This window comes from Bemisia tabaci, chromosome 8 (assembly GCF_918797505.1).
Source record: "Bemisia tabaci chromosome 8, PGI_BMITA_v3".
Lineage (NCBI taxonomy): Eukaryota > Metazoa > Arthropoda > Insecta > Hemiptera > Aleyrodidae > Bemisia > Bemisia tabaci.
In genome coordinates, this window is record NC_092800.1 from 2,682,083 (window position 1) to 2,703,810 (window position 21,728).

General features: G+C 43.2%; 2 protein-coding genes across 2 annotated transcripts in view; both read left to right on the forward strand.

Annotated features, from left to right (window-relative positions):
* The window catches only part of LOC109036029 (uncharacterized), a 30,551-nt gene extending 15,181 nt beyond the window's left edge, over window positions 1-15,370 (forward strand). Inside the window, exons 6-7 of the mRNA XM_072303494.1 lie at window positions 10,076-10,299; window positions 11,497-15,370. The gene's annotated coding sequence lies outside the window, so the exon portion shown is untranslated. The remainder of the gene's footprint in view (window positions 1-10,075; window positions 10,300-11,496) is intronic.
* Window positions 15,371-16,531: 1,161 nt separating this feature from the next.
* On the forward strand, window positions 16,532-20,035 carry tant (tantalus). Its single transcript, XM_019045067.2, has 2 exons — window positions 16,532-16,804; window positions 17,412-20,035. The coding sequence occupies exons 1-2, from the start codon at window positions 16,792-16,794 to the stop codon at window positions 17,876-17,878; spliced, it is 480 nt and encodes a 159-aa protein (XP_018900612.1). The 5' UTR covers window positions 16,532-16,791; the 3' UTR covers window positions 17,879-20,035.
* The last annotated feature ends 1,693 nt before the right edge of the window (window positions 20,036-21,728 follow it).

Below are 21,728 nucleotides of genomic sequence, written 5' to 3' on the forward strand. Positions count from 1 at the left end.
TCGCGGGGGAACGCGATGCTGCTTTGACGGAAAAACCACCCAAGTGCCGCCTGGCTATTTGCTGTCTCTCTCGCACTTATACGCTTGCTACCTGGGCGATTTTCTGTCTCTCTCGCACACTTAAGGGAGCCGCCTGGCTAATTTTTGTCCCTCTCGCAAACAATCGAGTCGCGCAAGGCGATTTTCTATCTCTCTCGCACTTATACGCTTGCTACCTGGGCGATTTTCTGTCTCTCTCGCACGCTTTAGCGAGCCGCCTGGCTATTTTCTGTCTCTCTCGCACACAATCGCGTCCTGCAAGGCGATTTTCCATCTCTCTTGCACTTATACGCTTCCTACCCGGGCGATTTTCTATCTCTCTCGCACTTATACACTTCCTCCCTGGGCGATTTTCTGTCTCTCTCGCACTGGGTGCCCTTGAACGGGGCAACCGAGGGTGCAACCACTCTCGGTGGGTCGCGGGGGAACGCGATGCTGCTTTGACGGAAAAACCACCCAAGTCCCGCCTGGCTATTTGCTGCCTCTCTCGCACTCATACGCTTCCTACCTGGGCGATTTTCTGTCTCTCTCGCACGCTTAAGAGGGCCGCCTGGCTCTTTTCTGTCTCTCTCGCACACAATCGCGTCGCGCAAGGCGATTTTCTATCTCTCTCGCACTTATACGCTTCCTACCTGGGCGATTTTCCGTCTCTCGCACTGGGTGCCCTTGGACGGGGCAACCGAGGGTGCAACCACTCTCCGAGGGTCGCGGGGGAACGCGATGCTGCTTTGACGGAAAAACCACCCAAGTCCCGCCTGGCTATTTGCTGTCTCTCTCGCACTCATACGTTTCCTACCTGGGCGATTTTCTGTCTCTCTCGCACGGTCTAGCGAGCCGCCTGGCTATTTTCTGTCCCTCTCGCACACAATCCGGCCGCGCAAGGCGATTTTCTGTCTCTCTCGCACACATTAGCGTCCCGCCAGGCTATTTTCTATCTCTCTCGCCCACTTGAGCGACCCGCCAAGGGGAACCGATGGCGCAACCGCTCTCAGAGGGTCGAGGGGGAACGCGATGCCTCTTTGTCGTAAAAACAACGCAAGACCAACCGTGCGATTTTCTTTCTCGCACTTATGCGCGAGCCTTCTGGCTGTTTTCTGTCTCTCTCGCACACCAAAGCGTCCCGCCAGGCGATTTTCAATCTCTCTCGCCCACTTGAGCGATCCGCCTGGCAGTTTTGTGTCGCGCAAGGCGATTTTCTATCTCTCTTGCACTTATACGCTTGCTACCTGGGCGATTTTCTGTCTCTCTTGTACGCTTTAGCGAGCCGCCTGGCTATTTTCTGTCTCTCTCGCACACAATCGCGTCCTGCAAGGCGATTTTCTATGTCTCTCGCACTTATACGCTTGCTACCTGGGCGATTTTCTGTCTCTCTCGCACTGGGTGCCCTTGAACGGGGCAACCGAGGGTGCAACCACTCTCGGAGGGTCGCGGGGGAACGCGATGCTGCTTTGACGGAAAAACCACCCAAGTCCCACCTGGCTATTTGCTGTCTCTCTCGCACTTATACGCATCCTACCTGGGCGATTTTCTGTGTCTCTCGCACACTTAAGGGAGCCGCCTGGCTATTTTCTGTCTCTCTCGCACACAATCGCGTCGCGCAAGGCGATTTTCTATCTCTCTCGCACTTATACGCTTCCTACCTGGGCGATTTTCTGTCTCTCTCGCACTGGGTGCCCTTGAACGGGGCAACCGAGGGTGCAACCACTCTCGGAGGGTCGCGGGGGAACGCGATGCTGCTTTGACGGAAAAACCACCCAAGTGCCGCCTGGCTATTTGCTGTCTCTCTTGCACTTATACGCTTGCTACCTGGGCGATTTTCTGTCTCTCTCGCACACTTAAGGGAGCCGCCTGGCTATTATCTGTCTCTCTCGCACACAATCGCGTCCTGCAAGGCGATTTTCTATCCCTCTCGCACTTATACGCTTCCTACCTGGGCGATTTTCTGTCTCTCTCGCACTGGGTGCCCTTGAACGGGGCAACCGAGGGTGCAACCACTCTCGGAGGGTCGCGGGGGAACGCGATGCTGCTTTGACGGAAAAACCACCCAAGTCCCGCCTGGCTATTTGCTGTCTCTCTCGCACTCATACGCTTCCTACCTGGGCGATTTTCTGTCTCTCTCGCACGCTTTAGAGGGCCGCCTGGCTATTTTCTGTCTCTCTCGCACAGAATCGCGTCGCGCAAGGCGATTTTCTATCTCTCTCGCACTTATACACTTCCTACCTGGGCGATTTTCTGTCTCTCTCGCACTGGGTGCCCTTGAACGAGGCAACCGAGGGTGCAACCACTCTCGGAGGGTCGCGGGGGAACGCGATGCTGCTTTGACGGAAAAACCACCCAAGTGCCGCCTGGCTATTTGCTGTCTCTCTCGCACTTATACGCTTGCTACCTGGGCGATTTTCTTTCTCTCTCGCACACTTAAGGGAGCCGCCTGGCTAATTTTTGTCCCTCTCGCAAACAATCGCGTCGCGCAAGGCGATTTTCTATCTCTCTCGCACTTATACGCTTGCTACCTGGGCGATTTTCTGTCTCTCTCGCACGCTTTAGCGAGCCGCCTGGCTATTTTCTGTCTCTCTCGCACACAATCGCGTCCTGCAAGGCGATTTTCCATCTCTCTTGCACTTATACGCTTCCTACCCGGGCGATTTTCTATCTCTCTCGCACTTATACACTTCCTCCCTGGGCGATTTTCTGTCTCTCTCGCACTGGGTGCCCTTGAACGGGGCAACCGAGGGTGCAACCACTCTCGGAGGGTCGCGGGGGAACGCGATGCTGCTTTGACGGAAAAACCACCCAAGTCCAGCCTGGCTATTTGCTGCCTCTCTCGCACTCATACGCTTCCTACCTGGGCGATTTTCTGTCTCTCTCGCACGCTTAAGAGGGCCGCCTGGCTCTTTTCTGTCTCTCTCGCACACAATCGCGTCGCGCAAGGCGATTTTCTATCTCTCTCGCACTTATACGCTTCCTACCTGGGCGATTTTCCGTCTCTCGCACTGGGTGCCCTTGGACGGGGCAACCGAGGGTGCAACCACTCTCCGAGGGTCGCGGGGGAACGCGATGCTGCTTTGACGGAAAAACCACCCAAGTCCCGCCTGGCTATTTGCTGTCTCTCTCGCACTCATACGCTTCCTACCTGGGCGATTTTCTGTCTCTCTCGCACGGTCTAGCGAGCCGCCTGGCTATTTTCTGTCCCTCTCGCACACAATCCGGCCGCGCAAGGCGATTTTCTGTCTCTCTCGCACACATTAGCGTCCCGCCAGGCTATTTTCTATCTCTCTCGCCCACTTGAGCGACCCGCCAAGGGGAACCGATGGCGCAACCGCTCTCAGAGGGTCGAGGGGGAACGCGATGCCTCTTTGTCGTAAAAACAACGCAAGACCAACCGTGCGATTTTCTTTCTCGCACTTATGCGCGAGCCTTCTGGCTGTTTTCTGTCTCTCTCGCACACCAAAGCGTCCCGCCAGGCGATTTTCAATCTCTCTCGCCCACTTGAGCGATCCGCCTGGCAGTTTTGTGTCGCGCAAGGCGATTTTCTATCTCTCTTGCACTTATACACTTGCTACCTGGGCGATTTTCTGTCTCTCTCGTACGCTTTAGCGAGCCGCCTGGCTATTTTCTGTCTCTCTCGCAAACAATCGCGTCCTGCAAGGCGATTTTCTATGTCTCTCGCACTTATACGCTTGCTACCTGGGCGATTTTCTGTCTCTCTCGCACTGGGTGCCCTTGAACGGGGCAACCGAGGGTGCAACCACTCTCGGAGGGTCGCGGGGGAACGCGATGCTGCTTTGACGGAAAAACCACCCAAGTCCCACCTGGCTATTTGCTGTCTCTCTCCCACTTATACGCTTCCTACCTGGGCGATTTTCTGTTTCTCTTGCACGCTTTAGCGAGCTGCTTGGCTATTTTCTGTCTCTCTCGCACACAATCGCGTCCCGCAAGGCGATTTTCTATCTCTCTCGCACTTATACGCTTCCTACCTGGGCGATTTTCCGTCTCTCTCGCACTGGGTGCCCTTGAACGGGGCAACCGAGGGTGCAACCACTCTCGGAGGGTCGCGGGGGAACGCGATGCTGCTTTGACGGAAAAACCACCCAAGTGCCGCCTGGCTATTTGCTGTCTCTCTTGCACTTATACGCTTGCTACCTGGGCGATTTTCTGTCTCTCTCGCACACTTAAGGGAGCCGCCTGGCTATTATCTGTCTCTCTCGCACACAATCGCGTCGCGCAAGGCGATTTTCTATCTCTCTCGCACTTATACGCTTGCTACCTGCGCGATTTTCTGTCTCTCTCGCACGCTTTAGATAGCCGCCTGGCTATTTTCTGTCTCTCTCGCACACAATCGCGTCCTGCAAGGCGATTTTCTATCCCTCTCGCACTTATACGCTTCCTACCTGGGCGATTTTCTGTCTCTCTCGCACTGGGTGCCCTTGAACGGGGCAACCGAGGGTGCAACCACTCTCGGAGGGTCGCGGGGGAACGCGATGCTGCTTTGACGGAAAAACCACCCAAGTCCCGCCTGGCTATTTGCTGCCTCTCTCGCACTCATACGCTTCCTACCTGGGCGATTTTCTGTCTCTCTCGCACGCTTTAGAGGGCCGCCTGGCTATTTTCTGTCTCTCTCGCACACAATCGCGTCGCGCAAGCCGATTTTCTATCTCTCTCGCACTTATACGCTTCCTACCTGGGCGATTTTCCGTCTCTCGCACTGGGTGCCCTTGGACGGGGCAACCGAGGGTGCAACCACTCTCGGAGGGTCGCGGGGGAACGCGATGCTGCTTTGACGGAAAAACCACCCAAGTCCCGCCTGGCTATTTGCTGTCTCTCTCGCACTCATACGCTTGCTACCTGGGCGATTTTCTGTCTCTCTCGCACGCTTTAGCGAGCCGCCTGGCTATTTTCTGTCTCTCTCGCACAGAATCGCGTCGCGCAAGGCGATTTTCTATCTCTCTCGCACTTATACGCTTGCTACCTGGGCGATTTTCTGTCTCTCTCGCACGCTTTAGCGAGCCGCCTGGCTATTTTCTGTCCCTCTCGCACACAATCGCGTCCTGCAAGGCGATTTTCTATCTCTCTCGCACTTATACACTTCCTCCCTGGGCGATTTTCTGTCTCTCTCGCACTGGGTGCCCTTGAACTGGGCAACCGAGGGTGCAACCACTCTCGGAGGGGCGCGGGGGAACGCGATGCTGCTTTGACGGAAAAACCACCCAAGTCCCGCCTGGCTATTCGCTGTCTCTCTCGCACTTAAACGCTTCCTACCTGGGCGATTTTCTGTCTCTCTCGCACACAGTAGCGTCCCGCCAGGCGATTTTCAATTTCTCTCGCCCACTTGAGCGATCCGCCTGGCAGTTTTGTGTCTCTGTCGCACACCCAAGCGTCCCGCCGGGCGATTTTCTATCCCTCTCGCACACTTGAGCGAGCCGCCTGGCTATTTTCTGTCTCTCTCGCACACAATCGCGTCGCGCAAGGCGATTTTCCATCTCTCTCGCACTTATACGCTTGCTACCTGGGCGATTTTCCGTCTCTCTCGCACTGGGTGCCCTTGACCGGGGCAACCGAGGGTGCAACCACTCTCGGAGGGTCGCGGGGGAACGCGATGCTGCTTTGACGGAAAAACCACCCAAGTCCCGCCTGGCTATTTGCTGTCTCTCTCGCACTCATACGCTTCCTACCTGGGCGATTTTCTGTCTCTCTCGCACGCTTTAGCGAGCCGCCTGGCTATTTTCTGTCTCTCTCGCACACAATCGCGTCGCGCAAGGCGATTTTCTATCTCTCTCGCACTTATACGCTTGCTACCTGGGCGATTTTCTGTCTCTCTCGCACGCTTTAGCGAGCCGCCTGGCTATTTTCTGTCCCTCTCGCACACAATCGCGTCCTGCAAGGCGATTTTCTATCTCTCTCGCACTTATACACTTCCTTCCTGGGCGATTTTCTGTCTCTCTCGCACGGGGTGCCCTTGAACTGGGCAACCGAGGGTGCAACCACTCTCGGAGGGGCGCGGGGGAACGCGATGCTGCTTTGACGGAAAAACCACCCAAGTCCCGCCTGGCTATTCGCTGTCTCTCTCGCACTTAAACGCTTCCTACCTGGGCGATTTTCTGTCTCTCTCGCACACATTAGCGTCCCGCCAGGCGATTTTCAATTTCTCTCGCCCACTTGAGCGATCCGCCTGGCAGTTTTGTGTCTCTGTCGCACACCGAAGCGTCCCGCCGGGCGATTTTCTATCCCTCTCGCACACTTGAGCGAGCCGCCTGGCTATTTTCTGTCTCTCTCGCACACAATCGCGTCGCGCAAGGCGATTTTCCATCTCTCTCGCACTTACACGCTTGCTACCTGGGCGATTTTCCGTCTCTCTCGCACTGGGTGCCCTTGACCGGGGTAACCGAGGGTGCAACCACTCTCGGAGGGTCGCGGGGGAACGCGATGCTGCTTTGACGGAAAAACCACCCAAGTCCCGCCTGGCTATTTGCTGTCTCTCTCGCACTCATACGCTTCCTACCTGGGCGATTTTCTGTCTCTCTTGCACGCTTTCGCGAGCCGCCTGGCTATTTTCTGTCTCTCTCGCACACAATCGCGTCGCGCAAGGCGATTTTCTATCTCTCTCGCACTTATACGCTTGCTACCTGGGCGATTTTCTGTCTCTCTCGCACGCTTTAGCGAGCCGCCTGGCTATTTTCTGTCCCTCTCGCATACAATCGCGTCCTGCAAGGCGATTTTCTATGTCTCTCGCACTTATACGCTTGCTACCTGGGCGATTTTCTGTCTCTCTCGCACTGGGTGCCCTTGAACCGGGCAACCGAGGGTGCAACCACTCTCGGAGGGTCGCGGGGGAACGCGATGCTGCTTTGACGGAAGAACCACCCAAGTCCCGCCTGGCTATTTGCTGTCTCTCTCGCACTTATACGCTTCCTACCTGGGCGTTTTTCTGTCTTTCTCGCACGCTTGAGCGAGCCGCGTGGCTATTTTCTGTCTCTCTCGCACACAATCCGGTCGCGCAAGGCGATTTTCTATCTGTCTCGCACTTATACGCTTGCTACCGGGCGATTTTCTGTCTCTCTCGCACTGGGTGCCCTTGGACGGGGCAACCGAGGGTGCAACCACTCTCGGAGGGTCGAGGGGGAACGCGGCTGCTTTGACGGAAAAACCACCCAAGTCCCGCCTGGCTATTTGCTGTCTCTCTCGCACTTAAACGCTTCCTACCTGGGCGATTTTCTGTCTCTCTCGCACACATTAGCGTCCCGCCAGGCTATTTTCTAATTCTCTCGCCCACTTGAGCGAGCCGCCAAGGGCAACCGATGGCGCAACCGCTCTCAGAGGGTCGCGGGGGAACGCGATGCCTCTTTGTCGTAAAAACAACGCAAGTCCAACCGTGCGATTTTCTTTCTTTCTCGCACTTATGCGCGAGCCTTCTGGCTGTTTTCTGTCTCTCTCGCACACCAAAGCGTCCCGCCAGGCGATTTTCAATCTCTCTCGCCCACTTGAGCGAGCCGCGAAGGGCAACCGAGGGCGCAACCTCTCTCAGAGGGTCGCGGGAGAAGGCGATGCGCCTTTACCGTTAAAACAACGCAAGACCAACCGTTCGATTTTCTTTCTCTCTCGCACGTTTGCGCGAGCCGCCTGGCAGTTTTGTGTCTCTCTCGCACACCCAAGCGTCCCGCCAGGCGATTTTCTATCTCTTTCGCACACTTTAGCGAGCCCCCTCGCGGTTTTCTGTCTCTCTCGCACGCCCAAGCGTCCCGCCAGGCGATTTTACTATCTCTCTCGCACACTTGAACGAGCCGCCAAGGGCAACCGAGGGCGCAACCGCTCTCAGAGGGTCGCGGGGGAACGCGATGCGCCCTTTTTGCGTTTTGATTGTATTTTTCAAAGATATTGTCCACACAGTAAGGACCATTCAGGCACAAAATGAGCGATTTTTCAGTTGACTTTTCAGGGTAATGGACGATTATCGGAATCATTTTGATGTTATTTTCCGTTTTTTTTCCCCTTTTTTGGACAAAAGTGAAAAAAAAAGATACGAAAGCCCAAAACACCATCAGAATTGTTCTTTAGGCGTCTTTCTAATGCTCTTAGGAGCATTTTAAAAAAAATTGGAGCAAAAAATAACCTGCAGCTCAAAAGTTGTGGGCATTTGAAGAGGGGAAGGTTTTGTCGCCAAAATCAGACAAAATCCCAACAAACAATCAACCGCAGCACATGAATGAGTGAAGTCTAACATTTCATGCATTTTTTTCTCAAATCTACATACTTTCATTGACATTGTGTCAAATTTTCACTTCAATCGGACGAAAAATGGGCCCGGTGTGAATTTTATCGGGAAAAATGACCCTCTCTTTCTTGGAAGTTCGAAACGTCACTTTCTTGAAAATTCCTAAAACTTCAAAAAACCATATCTCAGTGAGTTTTTCGATTTGAGACCTAATATTTTGCAGAAGTTCATTATTTGGTGGTCTGATCAAGAAAAAAATTTATCATCAAAATCCGAGTCGGGCGGTTGCATGGCTGGTAGGTTCTATATGGAATGACCCATGATTCATGCGTTCCCTTACGTAGAAAAACCAGAAAAACTGAATTTTTTGGGCTCGAAAAATCAAACAATGATTTTTTCCACATTGAAAAATTACCAAAAGAGACTATACCAAACCTAAAATGAAAGGTCTCGTCAAGAGCTTTCATTTGAGCACAACATCAAGTTAATCCGTCGCTTCGTTCAAAAGTTATGGCGGTCGATACGTTTGAACTTTGACCCCCTCCCCCCAGCAGGGCTAGACGAGAAATTTCACCGGATTTAGGCCTCTCCGATGATCCGTTATGATTCCTGAAAGTATGGATGTAAAAGCTCTTGTAGCCATTTCTTATGGAAAATGGGACAGCCTCTCTAAGTCCATCTATTAAATGTACACAGCTCATTCGTAAAACATTACATTTTTCTGCACTATGAAAAGAATATTCTGAGAGAAATTCAAGCCAGTGTTGGTTTCGTCTCCTTTCAAAATATAAAATAGCGGCAGAGATTTTAAAACACCGCAGCTGCATTGATACGCAACCAAAACCCTGCAGCAAGGAATGTGTTAACAATAACAACCTATTCTGTTGTGTTAAGGATAGACGCTGTATGAACATTCACACTTTTCCAAATCTCTCCCGATCAAGAAGTAATTTTTCAGGCAACAAAGGAATTTTTTTTCCTCGAAATTTTCTATCCAACTAATAATTCTATCAAAAATTGTGAATCATCCTCTCTGAAAATTGGAAGGAGCATGTTTACGGATTTTCCTTAAAATTCGCTGTTTTTATCAAGGTAGATTAGACAACATATAAATGCTCATAAGGCGTTCTTCTTTACCATAGCAGTAATCTGCTGTATTTATCCGGCTTGAAAGTATTGTTTTGGTTTTCAGCCGGCATCATTATAAAGGGTTTCCTCTACCTCCAAAGTAGAACACAAGCGTTCTTGTTCAAGGTGCTAATTCCTGTACATAAAGCTAAGTATTGGCGTTTATACCATGCCCAACCAGCACACCTTGTTTTCTAGTTTTTGGAGGAAGATCCAACCTTACTGAACCTGATGTTACAGGACTGTGAAAGTACTGGCACTAAACTAGTCAGAAAGTACTGAATAATTGGTCTTGTTTATGTATTTTGTAATCTTTAAAGGTTTTCTGATGAGCTGCAAAACCTTCAAAAGCTAAGGAATCAATGCTGGCTTAGAAAAGTCAGGAAACTTAAAGTTCTGAACTCGTGGTCTAGCTAATATTTACACAGTTATTCCAACGTCATTTTTTTTAAAACTTCAGTGATCTTCTGCTCTTTTCGCAAGATTTTCTTTGAAAATTTTAAATCACCATGTTGGTTTGGTATCTTTTTAAAGAAATAAAATAGGAGCAGAGATTTTTGAAGCAATACAACTGGTTTACGCTTTTTGCAGTTTCACCATCGCTGTGTACCTAAAACATTGTGGTAGGCAACTTATTAACCATAACTTTTATTACTGTACTGTATTCTTCTAGCTTGAAATTTTCAGTGTTTTATTTTTCAGGAGGTTTCATCGGATTTTCTCTACAACGCAAAGTTGAACACAAGCAGTTCTTGATCATGCTCAAGGTGGTAATTCCTCTACATAGTGCCTACAAATATTGGCAGCTATAGCATCCCTAACTTGCTTACTGTGTTTTCTATTTTTTGAAGACTGATCTGCCTTTAACTCAGCCAGTCGTCAGAGGACTGTTTAAATACTGACCCAGAACATCCAGTTGAAAAGAGGTGAGTTCTTGGTCTTGTACCTATATTTTATAATCTTCACAAAGTTTCCAGTGGTCTGCAGAATCTGGCAAGTGAAGTTAGGGTTTGATTGATGTGCATACAGGTAGAGTTGAAATATGTATTAAAGTGTGATATCATTCCTAATAGATGAGATATTTCAAAGGAGAAGAATGATTCTCCTTTCTCATGGCAAGCTAAGAACTTTAATTTTTTCATCATTTACACTTAGTTTGCATCTGACTACAATTTTAAATATGGCAATCATTTTAGTCTTAAAAAGCCAAGCCACAGTGTGTTTAAGTACATTAGAAACTGACTGACGTTTGTATGAAGCACTTCCTATTTTCAACTTCCACCACCACCTAGTCTATCCAACAAAGAGTCAATGCAAGAACTTGCAATCTGCACTGTCGATAAAGGATGGATAGAACACTTCTAATTAAAGCAGTGAGAACGAAAAACTGGGAAAAATTAAAATGTTCAGGAGACGCCAAAAACTGCACAGTAGGTGAAATGGTCAGTGTAAAAAAGCTTTATAGTGCCAAAAAAGGTGTATGGAAAGACACTCATCACGCTAAATTGCAATGGATGCACTGTAAATACGCATGGATGCGCTACTGTGCAGTTTAATGAGTCTCCTGAACATTGACATTTTTCTAAGTTGGCATTTTTTCATCCTCACTGATTCAATTACAGCCCTCAAAGCAAACATGGAGACAGTATTTTGAAGTGTACATGTTTACTTAGAAAGAAAATATTGCTGGGTTAAAGGAGAATTTTTCCATTATAATTTTTTTATTTAATGATTAGCCTAGTTTTACGAAATTATAACAGAAAAGTACTTTTTTGATCTAACTATAGGAAGCTCTGCAAGGGCCAGCAAAAAGGAAAGAAACACCAAAAGATCTAAAATGGTGCGGTTATACTGTTCCAGAAATTTTTACCCCACAGAGCTCTCAACGCATCCCATTGATTGAGGCTTGTAGCCATATACCACGTACTCCCTCTAACTGTGAACAATTGGCGAGTGCATCTTGTCCCTGTATCAGTAAACGCTGGAAAAAATCTATTTAATAGGCCCTAATAATTTGATCGATTCTACAGTTAAAGCAGTACATTGCAGAATTCAGCTTTTATTCAGTTTCAATTCAAAAGTTTCTCAGTAATTTTAATTATTTCTATTTCTGCATGTTCCAGATGGTCAAAGAAAATTTGAATTCCCAAATAAATTGGGAAACATTGTTGGCTAGTGGAGTGCCAATCAGCTTTGACTTCAACATCATGGATCATGTACCTGATGGTAATTACACCCATGTTCTTGTGGATACCTCTGATTCTTCTTCACTTTAAAATTTTCCGCAAAGTCCACCTTTTCAAGGTTCAGTTGTTGAACTTACCAAACATACCTCTTCTAGTCTGACTCCACAAGACTCGATTTTTCAAGCCCCTGTTGTTGAGCCTGCCAAACCTAGTTCTTCTATTTTACAAACTTTTCCTCTATTGTCCCAAAATTCTGTTCAAATTGACTCTCCTAAATTTAAGAAGAAAAAAAAATAAACGTATCAAAAAAAGACAAATGAAAGAAATGGCGGCAGATGCAGGGTCCAATAAATCATCGAAGCCAAATCCATGCTGTAATTTATTTATTTATTTATAATTCATGTACATAAATGCCACACGTTGTGGCTATAATACTTGTCACCCCCCCCCCCCCCCCCCCTAAATATTACACATTAATATAATATAGGTACGTAAGAACATAGGGAAGCATTAAGAATATTACAAAATTTTACAAAATAAAATAAAAGGTATAGTAAATTACAGTTAAATATTATTTAAAAAAATCATTCAAGGAGTAAAAAGCCTCGCCAACTAGTAAGGCTTTTAGACCAGCCATAAACTCTCTTACTTCCCATTTCTGAAGAGCTTTTCTCAGGTTCAAGGGAAGGTTGTCACAAGTCTGATGGCAGTATGAGACACAGACTGTTCAGCAACCTTCAGGCGAACAATTTCATAATTGATGAAAGGGTTTCTAATGTTCTTTATCATGTCCTTACGAATCAGGCCGGTGTCAATGGCAAATTTTAGGCTGTCTAGAATAAAAATAGATGGAAGAGTTAAAAGTTGGCACTTTATGAATAGGGGTTTACAGTGGGAATTAAATGGTTTGTTAAATATCAGTCTTAGACATTTTTTCTGTTCAATAAATAATTGCCCTGAGCAGTGGTTGAGACCCCACAAAACTAGGCCATACCTTAAATGTGAGATTATGTTAGCATGATAGTACATTAAACATGATGGCAGAGATAAAACTTTAGACAAGTTTCTGAGTGCCCATTTCATAGAGTTAATTTTAGAAGTGACTTTCAGTACATGCGGTGACCAGTTAAGGGTTTCATCTATTATAATACCCAATGAGTTAACCTGGGTAAGAGCTTCAGATTTACTGCTCCTGTCATCATTAGTTTGACTTCTATTTTGGTGGGAAGTCTTATAATCAATTCTCTGAGTTTTCTCTTGATTAATCATAAGTCCATTAACAGCGCACCAGGATGGCACCTCATGCTCAGCCGCAGCACAGTCATTATCAAGATTTGGGCCAGATATAATGAATGTTGTATCGTCAGCAAATAAGTATGTGAGGAATTCCGCCGCACCAGGCATGTCATTAACAAAAATAATAAATAATAAAGGTCCAAGGATAGATCCTTGGGGAACACCAGCTGACAGCCCATATACGATTGATAGGACGGGACCAAAAGTTGAGTCAATTTTCACTCTCTGTTTTCTATTTCTTAAATATGATGCTATAAGGTCGATGGCGCTGGAGTGAAGATAGTAACTAAGTTTTTTAAGCAGTAGTTTATAGTTAATGAGGTCAAATGCCTTTGCAAAATCGAAGTGTAGACTGGCAACCGGGATCCCTTGATCAAGTGCTTTGTAAATGCATTCTGTTAACTTATGAATGGCTTGAATGGTCGACTTTTTTCTACCGAATCCGAATTGATTACAATGTAAAAACTGCCCTTGCTCAAAAAACCTTACTAGTTATAATAAAACTTACTGTTATAAAAATTGTAAAAGAATTCTTGAAGAAGATAGGAAAATAATTTTTGTTCAATACCATGGTCTCAAAGACTATAACTCACAGAAGAATTGGTTGTTAAGTTGTATGAAGCAGGTCCCTCTGAAAAGGCATAGAAAGAAGGGTGGTGAGTAGGGTGTGCCATTTATGGCCTTAAAAAAAAAAAATTGCGAAATCCAACAGAGATACTTGCCAAAAACTTGTCTCATGGTCAGAAAAAAATCCAAAAAAAATCTTAATAAAATCTCAGAGTCGTAGCTAAAGGCTAAGTGGTCCCGCTCAGCAGTTCAGCGTTTTTTACTGATTTCTCAACTTACCAAATTTAGCAATTTCGCAGATTTTTTTCCATGCTTAGGAATAGACTCAGATTTCCTCAAAGAACATCAGTCTACTTGGAGCCACAATGAAGCTTATAAGAAAGGGCTTGATATTGTTAAGAACTTCCAGGTAACGAATGATCATGCAGAACGTGGCGTTGCTCTCATACAAAAGTATATATCAATGATCAAACATGAGGATCAGTTACAAAATTTATTGCACATGATTGAAAGAAACCGTAAAGAATTACCAAAGGTTTCCGAATCCTCTCTTGCTCAATACTTCCAAAAATAATTGAAGTTATATTTTTCCCCATTTTCAAGATACTCACTAGACCGTCATAGTTAAATGTAACTATGACGGAATTTTTGTAATTTCATAATAAATATGTACATACATCCTTAACGGTTATTTTCGTCATTTTTTATGTTAAAATAATTTACTTTAAGTCGAGCGATGGTCGAGTAGTGGTTTGACTACAAAATGCTAAAATCGCTGATTTTTTGCATTTTGAGAGCCAAAAACGAGGGCTTTATGAACATTGTGGGTCCAAATTGATATTTTATTCTTAAAATATGCTATCAGAGGTCTCATTATCTACATTTGCGACTTTCTAGCTCGATTGCATTTTCAAAGAAAAAATCTGCGAAATTGCTAAATTTGGTAAGTTGAGAAATCAGTAAAAACCACTCAAGTGCTGAGGGGGACCACTTAGCCCTTAGCTACGACTCTGAGATTTTTTTTGGATTTTTTTCTAACCATGAGACAAGTTTTTGGCAAGTATCTCTGTTGGATTTTGCAATTTTTTTTTTTTAGGCCCAAAATGGGACACCCTAGTGGTGAGTCAAGCCGCTCCTTTAATACAGAATATAAATTTAACATTAATGGCATTGAACAAATTGTTTGTCTTAAATTTTTATGTGTCACCTTAGATGTCAGCCTAATGGCCTTCCGCCACGCTCTTAACACAAGTTCCACTGGCAATCACGCCAAAATGGATGCCAGAGGTAAACATACACCTCCCAACAAAGCTGAAACTGATCGGATTAGGTATGCCAAACAATTCATTGACAGTATTCCGGCAGTGCCATCACATTACTGCAGAAAAAACGTAAAAAAGCTCTATCTGCCATCAGATATTGGAAACATTACCAATTTGTATAGGTTGTATAAATTAAATTGTGTAAAAAATGATGTATACCTATTTCAGGTAGGGTTTTCTGCAACGTTTTTAGTCAATTTAATTTAGAAGAATGTCATGTACCCAAAAAAGACAAGCGTGAAATTTCACCTTCCTGTCTGAAGGTATTATTTGAAGAGACAGCCTGTGGAAGGGCGTATTATAAAGTTTTTTATAAAATTATTTAATGATAAACTAAAATTTTTTTATTCAAACTATGATTCTCTGACTTATTCTACAACTGAAACTCAATTATACAGTAACAATAACTTCGTATAGTGCATTTTATCTTTAGTTCCTTACTGTGTTCAATCTTTTTTTTCTAAATGTGAGAGGAATAATTTTTATTTTTTGATTTTGGTACTTGCATATTTATAATTTTTGCTGCATAAAATGCAATCTGCCTTGTGATAACGTTTCTGGCTGTTAATTAAATCATACGTTCTTCTTTCTACTCCTAATAATAAATGTATTTCTGTACAACTATAGTATGTGAAGTTTTTAGTTTTACTGCAAGCCCTCTTTGCCCTCAGTAAGCTTCTAACTTTCAAAGGTCTTAACAATTTGATTGAAACAAGAAAAGGAGAAGAAGAAAACAATTTTCAATCTGTTTTCTTTGAAATGTGAGATATTTGGAGAGCTAGGCAAAAGTTCAGATTTTGAAAACAAAAAATAAATAAACCAAAAGAAAGAAAAAGGTTTAAAGATAGTCGTATTAGATGCTCTAATGAAGCTAGTCGCAGTGTGACACTTTTTACAGTTGAACATCAAAGCATCATTTTTAGGCTGCATAATTTATGGTCAAAATTTATTTCGACCATTTGGTGCCATGAAATTTAGAAACTCAGACTCATTTTTCTCAAATGAATAAAAACTGCTTCTTTGTACTCTGACCTCCAAGGATCAATGACTAGAATCCAAGGGTCCTTAAAAAACATGAGTCCCTTCATTTCAGTGGAAAAAAAAACTTTGAGAATACGAATACGCTAGAACACGGGTGGAAAATTAGCATTGAGAGCGTTATTTCTCCATAAAATATTGAACATTTTTAAAGATGCCTCCCCCCAAATCCACCGATTTTGAAAGATGATTAGCTAGTCTCTAATTTTTTGGCGGCACATGCTAAAGTGCATATCATTTTCTATGCTGCTCTTATAACCCCAGATCTCTTGGTTCGTATAATGTATTTCCGAATCGCCCTTTTAGAGGTTGGTGGGACCTTTCTGGAAATAGGTCCGGGAAAGAGGACCATCATTTCTCGTTTCATATATCTTGATAGTGTTTCATGCCAATTTTCATGAAGTTTGGTGGGTTGAATTTTTTTTTCAATCGCATTTATAACTCCGGATCTCTTGGCCGGAAAGGGCTGGCAAGGGCCGGAACGAGCTGGTAATGGCTTGCATTGGCTGGCATGGGTTAGCAGGGCTGGCAAGGTCTGGCAAGTTGTGGCTTGGGTTGGCAAGGTTTCGTATAGGCTAGAAAGGGCTGGCAAGGTCTAACAAACCTTAGGAAGGTCCGGCTAGGGCTGGCTCAATTCAAACTTCGCGCTACTCGAGGTCCCACTAGTACGTCATCAACATGGCGCCGAAATGGGTGATTGTACAATGGATTGTACCAACCTCCTTTTAATCAACCCTGTCCTAACCTCAAACCGCCCATATAATAAACATTGATAGTAGATAGCGGAACCAACAATAACAAAAAAAAAACTCCCGGTGGTAAGGTGGTTTGATGATAAAAAGTATCTGATAGTAATTTTGTGGATGATCTCCGGCCAGTTTTTTTACCCTCAAATTATTCCTCCGCAGTTCTTTTTCATTTAATTCCTTTTCTCATCTTTTAAGTACAGATCATTAACTTTATTCACGTACACATCTCTCCTTACTCTTCCCTATTCACCATATGCACCATGACAGATCAAGGTAAGAAACACTATTTCCTCTCACATTCACATTTATGCATCCTTCAAAACTGATCTGTTCCCATGATAAAAGAATGGAGAATCAACTTTATGATGAAACCATTTATTCAATATTCCATATTTGCTGTAAACGTCATAACACCACAAGGTCACTAAATAGCCCTCTTTAGCCTTTGTGGTGCATGTGGAATTCATAAATCCAACTTGACACAAGTCAAGTCATAGGCACCAATTAAGGGGCTTGGACGACTAGGCGCATGAGTTCAGTTATTGTAAAAATTGAGAAATCTATGATTTCCAGTAAAACAAGTCATAATGCACATTTTATTTGCTCCCAAAGTCCAATTTGTAAGCATCCGAAAGTTAGTCTGAACTTTCTTTCCTCCGCAAGGTTCCATGCAATTTCAAAACCAAACACCTATTTTTCAAAAGAGCAAAAACTGCACTTACGCACCTTGTCCTCTGAGCCCCTCATTTCATAATTTTGTGAAAATTTTGACGAGAATACAAGCATGTTGTGTGGTCGTACCATGTCTCCTCTTGGCAAGTTTTCAGTTTTGGTTTTTTTGTCATTGAACATCGGTGGACTTTTGTTTTCAAATTTGCAGATTCAACTTCCCCCTCTGAAAATGGAGTGGAGATCTCCACAAATGGCGCCCACCAACCATCATCGTCCAAAGAAACCACACCGGGAACCCCTTTTGCAAAACGAACGCTGAGACCACGGAACATTGCCACCATTCAAGCTGACTCTGACCGCAGGAAGAAGAAGAACTCCAAACTAGAAAAGAGGCGGATGACTGAGTGCTTGGAAACCATTTACGAGGAGCCAGTGACCAATAAGAAAGGTGAACTCCTCCTGACAGGAAGGAAATTGAAAAGGTCCATAACATTCAATCCAGGGAGTGGGGAGGAGATAAGCAAAGGAAAAATCAAGAAACGCAGAGACAGAATTAAAAAGAAATTGGGAAATAATTTCAAATTAAAAATGAAAAAGCTAAATCAAGTTAAGTCCATGAACATGAGTGATGTCAGGTGTAGACTGAATCTACTAGACATTGATGAATCTTTGTAACCTAGATTTGTTTCTAAAAGAGTATTTTACACTCTTGTCATGGGTCTTGGAATTTGCCATTTAACTGAGGTAACAAATTGTTGTGATTTTTGCAAGAAATATTTAAGCGTAAAAATGATCCAAAAATTAAGGATGCAAAGGTCCCTGATTAAGTAGGTACTACAACATTCTGAAAGGGTGCTTTTCTGCAAACGGTCAAAATCTCTCTATTGAGTTGTGGCGAAAATTATGAGTGGGATTGTCGCCCTGTTAGGGTACTCGAAGTGATAAGAAGATACTTTAAAGGCTATAATCATGACAACCCTGCTATTACGTAGCAAGTGTGCATTATTGTATTGTTTACTACTGTGAGTATGTCTGTGTACTATTGTGTATTAGTGTGAAGTCTCAGCAAAAAGGATGCGATTAACTTCCATTATGAACACCCTACAATTAATCAATTAGTGGGCTTTCAGAGCTTCATGTGAGTATGGAGGAGGAATTTGAGGTTGGGTTTTGGACGGAAAGACACTATTATTTCTCTCTCAAAATTATAAAAAAATGTACTGTAGGACCGCAAATTCTATGACCTAATAGGAGCATTATTCATGTTAGAAGAATAATATTCTTTTTAATTTGAGTGCCTGCTTACGAAGATTTGAGTTTGACTTGAATGACCCATTTACTTTAGTAGCTTTTTTTCAATTTATTGTATGGACACCTCTGGTAGACTTGAATCAGTTGAGTTGGCAGTTGCTTACTTCCAGTTTAAACATGGCAGTGCCTCTGTCGTCCAATAGCGATCAAGATGAGACAGAGGGCAGTGCACTCAGACATGTAAATCAAGACAATGGCAGCTAAAGATTGAAAGCAATTAACTTTCAACAAATTTGATAGGAGTTCCATAATGTTTTTCTGAAACCAAAAGCAACTCCATAAATTCACTCAGTTTTAAAATTTATTTTACATACCTTAAGAGTATCAGTAATCATCCATAGACTTAAAAATTAACCAGTGGTTTTGAAAGAAAAAGCATATTTTCTGTGGCCATTTTCCTTAAGCGTACAAATGATTGCAAAAAAAAAAAAAAAAAAAAAAAAACTTGTGTTGTTTCTAAACATATCAAGGAGTAGGAGGTAGATGTTCATATAGAATTGCACAAAGTGCATAACCACATATCTCCATTTGTGGTGTTGCAGACCTCCTGTCAAACTTTATTGTTTTCTTGGAAAGCGCGTCAACCTGATTTCTCCTTTGTAACCAATGATGTCCATTATCAAAAGCTTTTCAAAAACTGGATGTCTCGACAGTTGGTCTATTCTTAATTTATTCTGTCCTCTGAATACTCACAGTAAAAACTTGTCAGTTTGATTTCTCAAATGTAATTTATGGTCTGATGCCTTGTAATTTCATCTCTCCTAATCTTTATCTTTGTAACTACCTATCTTTGCTCTATCTTTTTGTTTCTTTTCCAATTTGAATGTCATATCTAAGTAGACCTTCCTGTTCTATGTTAATTAATTTAGTGCGTTTTGTCTCAATGTTTTTTAAAACTTTTTCATCAACTCAGGATTGGTTTACTTCTAGGCTGTGAGCTCAGCCCTACAAATGAATCATTGAAGTTTTTTTTTTTTTTTTTCTAAAACGTTTGGAGGTAAAGGTAAAGCCAAAAATCGAACCAAAAATGTTTCGCAAGAGAAGGAAAATATTGTAACTTTCATTTTCTATCAGAATTATCAAATATCAAGTGTAATACTCAATTAGTTCATCCTTAAGTTTGTATAGAATTGCTCTGATAACAATGATCGGTGAAGTTAGAAACTTCCATCTTGTCAGATAGCTTTTCAGTTTTTTTTTTAAAATCAAACTTCAACAGCAAGAGGAACGTGGGAACTTTGGGATATAGCCTCTTGTTTAGTTAAATGGGCATAGCTGGAGTCAACCTGCAATCTGCAGACATTGCCTGGGTGAAGGACAAATTGCTGTTCTATTTTTTATTTTTTTAACGAAGGGATAAAGTTAAGGTATATATTTGTGATAAATTCCTTAACTCAGTATTGTTGAACCCTTTCATAAAAAATTAAATGTACGTTTATCAAGTTTATAATTTTGTATATATTGTATTTTCGTACGGAACGATGTAAATAAAAACGATACTCGGTACCTTCTTGAAATCAAGCCTCAGAATTTTTCTTTTTCAATACACGATAAATCATGAGAAAAAGTATGTAAGTAACAGTTGTATTATCTACAGCAGCATATCAACCCTAGAAGTATTTAGAGCAAGGCACCTACTAAGCAATATCCAGTGAGATAAAGAACATCGGACTGCATTTTGCAATAAGGAACTTCAATATGTTGCTCATTGGTGAAAACACTTATGTGCTTAGGAAAACTACAGGTATATACATTTTCTCTAAAGTGAACAATTGCAAAATTCAGTCCATTTATCTAGCCTGTATACTTTAAGAAGCAGGATTGTAGAATGGTTCTGGGGGTCAGCTCAATAAACTTTTACTTTTTAAGATTGCTAATTTGAACTGAGTTCATCAGAAAGGAACCACCCACATAAAGTTGAAACTGAGAAAAAGAGGTTTGAAGTTTCATTCCTGCATAAGGCTCAATATAGAAAATAAACACTAATTTCTTTTTTTCGACTTTCAGTTTTTGATGGGAGAAAATATACGGCTAAAGGAACTCGAAAACTTTCAACTCAATTTTTTCACAAATTTGGGATGGTTCCTATCTGATAAACTCAGTCCATTTGTCCTTTTACGAAAAGTTAGAGCCTCTGGCGAAGACATCGGTACCAATTGCTGTTTTATGCGTTATGCCATTGTGTCTTTATTGGTTTCAATTGCACTATATAGCTAAAAAAAAAAAAAAAAAAAAAAAAAAAAAAAAAAAAAAAAAAAAAGGAGAAAACACTACATTCATTGAAAAGTATCCTAATGCACAGGTTTGACTTCTTTCAAATGATCTGCACCAAAGAAATTTCCTTACCTTTGACCATTGAAATTAAAGAAATAATTTAAAAGGCTAGCAAAAATTCTTCTTATTGGAGAAACAGCCCAATTTTTCGGTATTTTAGTTGAAAGTAATATCCAAATAATGTAAATTATAAAATCTGTTTACTTTTACATCACTATTATTAGTATTCGCAAATTATCTCAGCTCATCCTCGATGGGTTAATATACAGGGTGAGCGAAAAGTCCCTGACCCCCCCTCTAACTTTTGAACGAATTGAGCTAAGGAAATGAAACTTTGGGAATGTTCCTATCTCAAAGGGGACCATCTTTTGAGGGGGTCAAAATTTTGGTCCCCCCCTCAGGGGGGGACAGGGGCCCCCCAACTTTTTTTTCTCAAATAGCAACCCCTATCTTGTGATACCTCATTCGAAAGAGCATAAAAAACTAAGAATTTTGGCGCAAACCGCAGATCAATATCTCAATTTTTGACCGAGCTATGATAGGTCAAAGGTCAAATTCGACCTATTTTCAAAAAATCATAACTCCGGTTCAAATTATCGTAAAGAAAAAAATAAAACGGGAAAATTTACCAAATTGTGTTCGCTTTTACGTAAAAATTGCAGAAATCACTTCGATTTAATTTTAAGGGGGGCTCGGACCCCCAAATACGTCAATTCAAAGGTCATTCAATTTTCCTGCGAAATAAGCCAATTTCCTCTGGATTTGCCTCCACATTATCTCAGTATGGTCAAAATCAGTTCAACATTACGTTGGCAAGTCCCCGAATTTCGGGAAAAGTTAAAAAAACGAAATTTAAACGGTCAAATTTAATCACCTTAAATTTCGTTTTTTTTAACTTTTCCCGAAATTCGGGGACTTGCCAACGTAATGTTGAACTGAT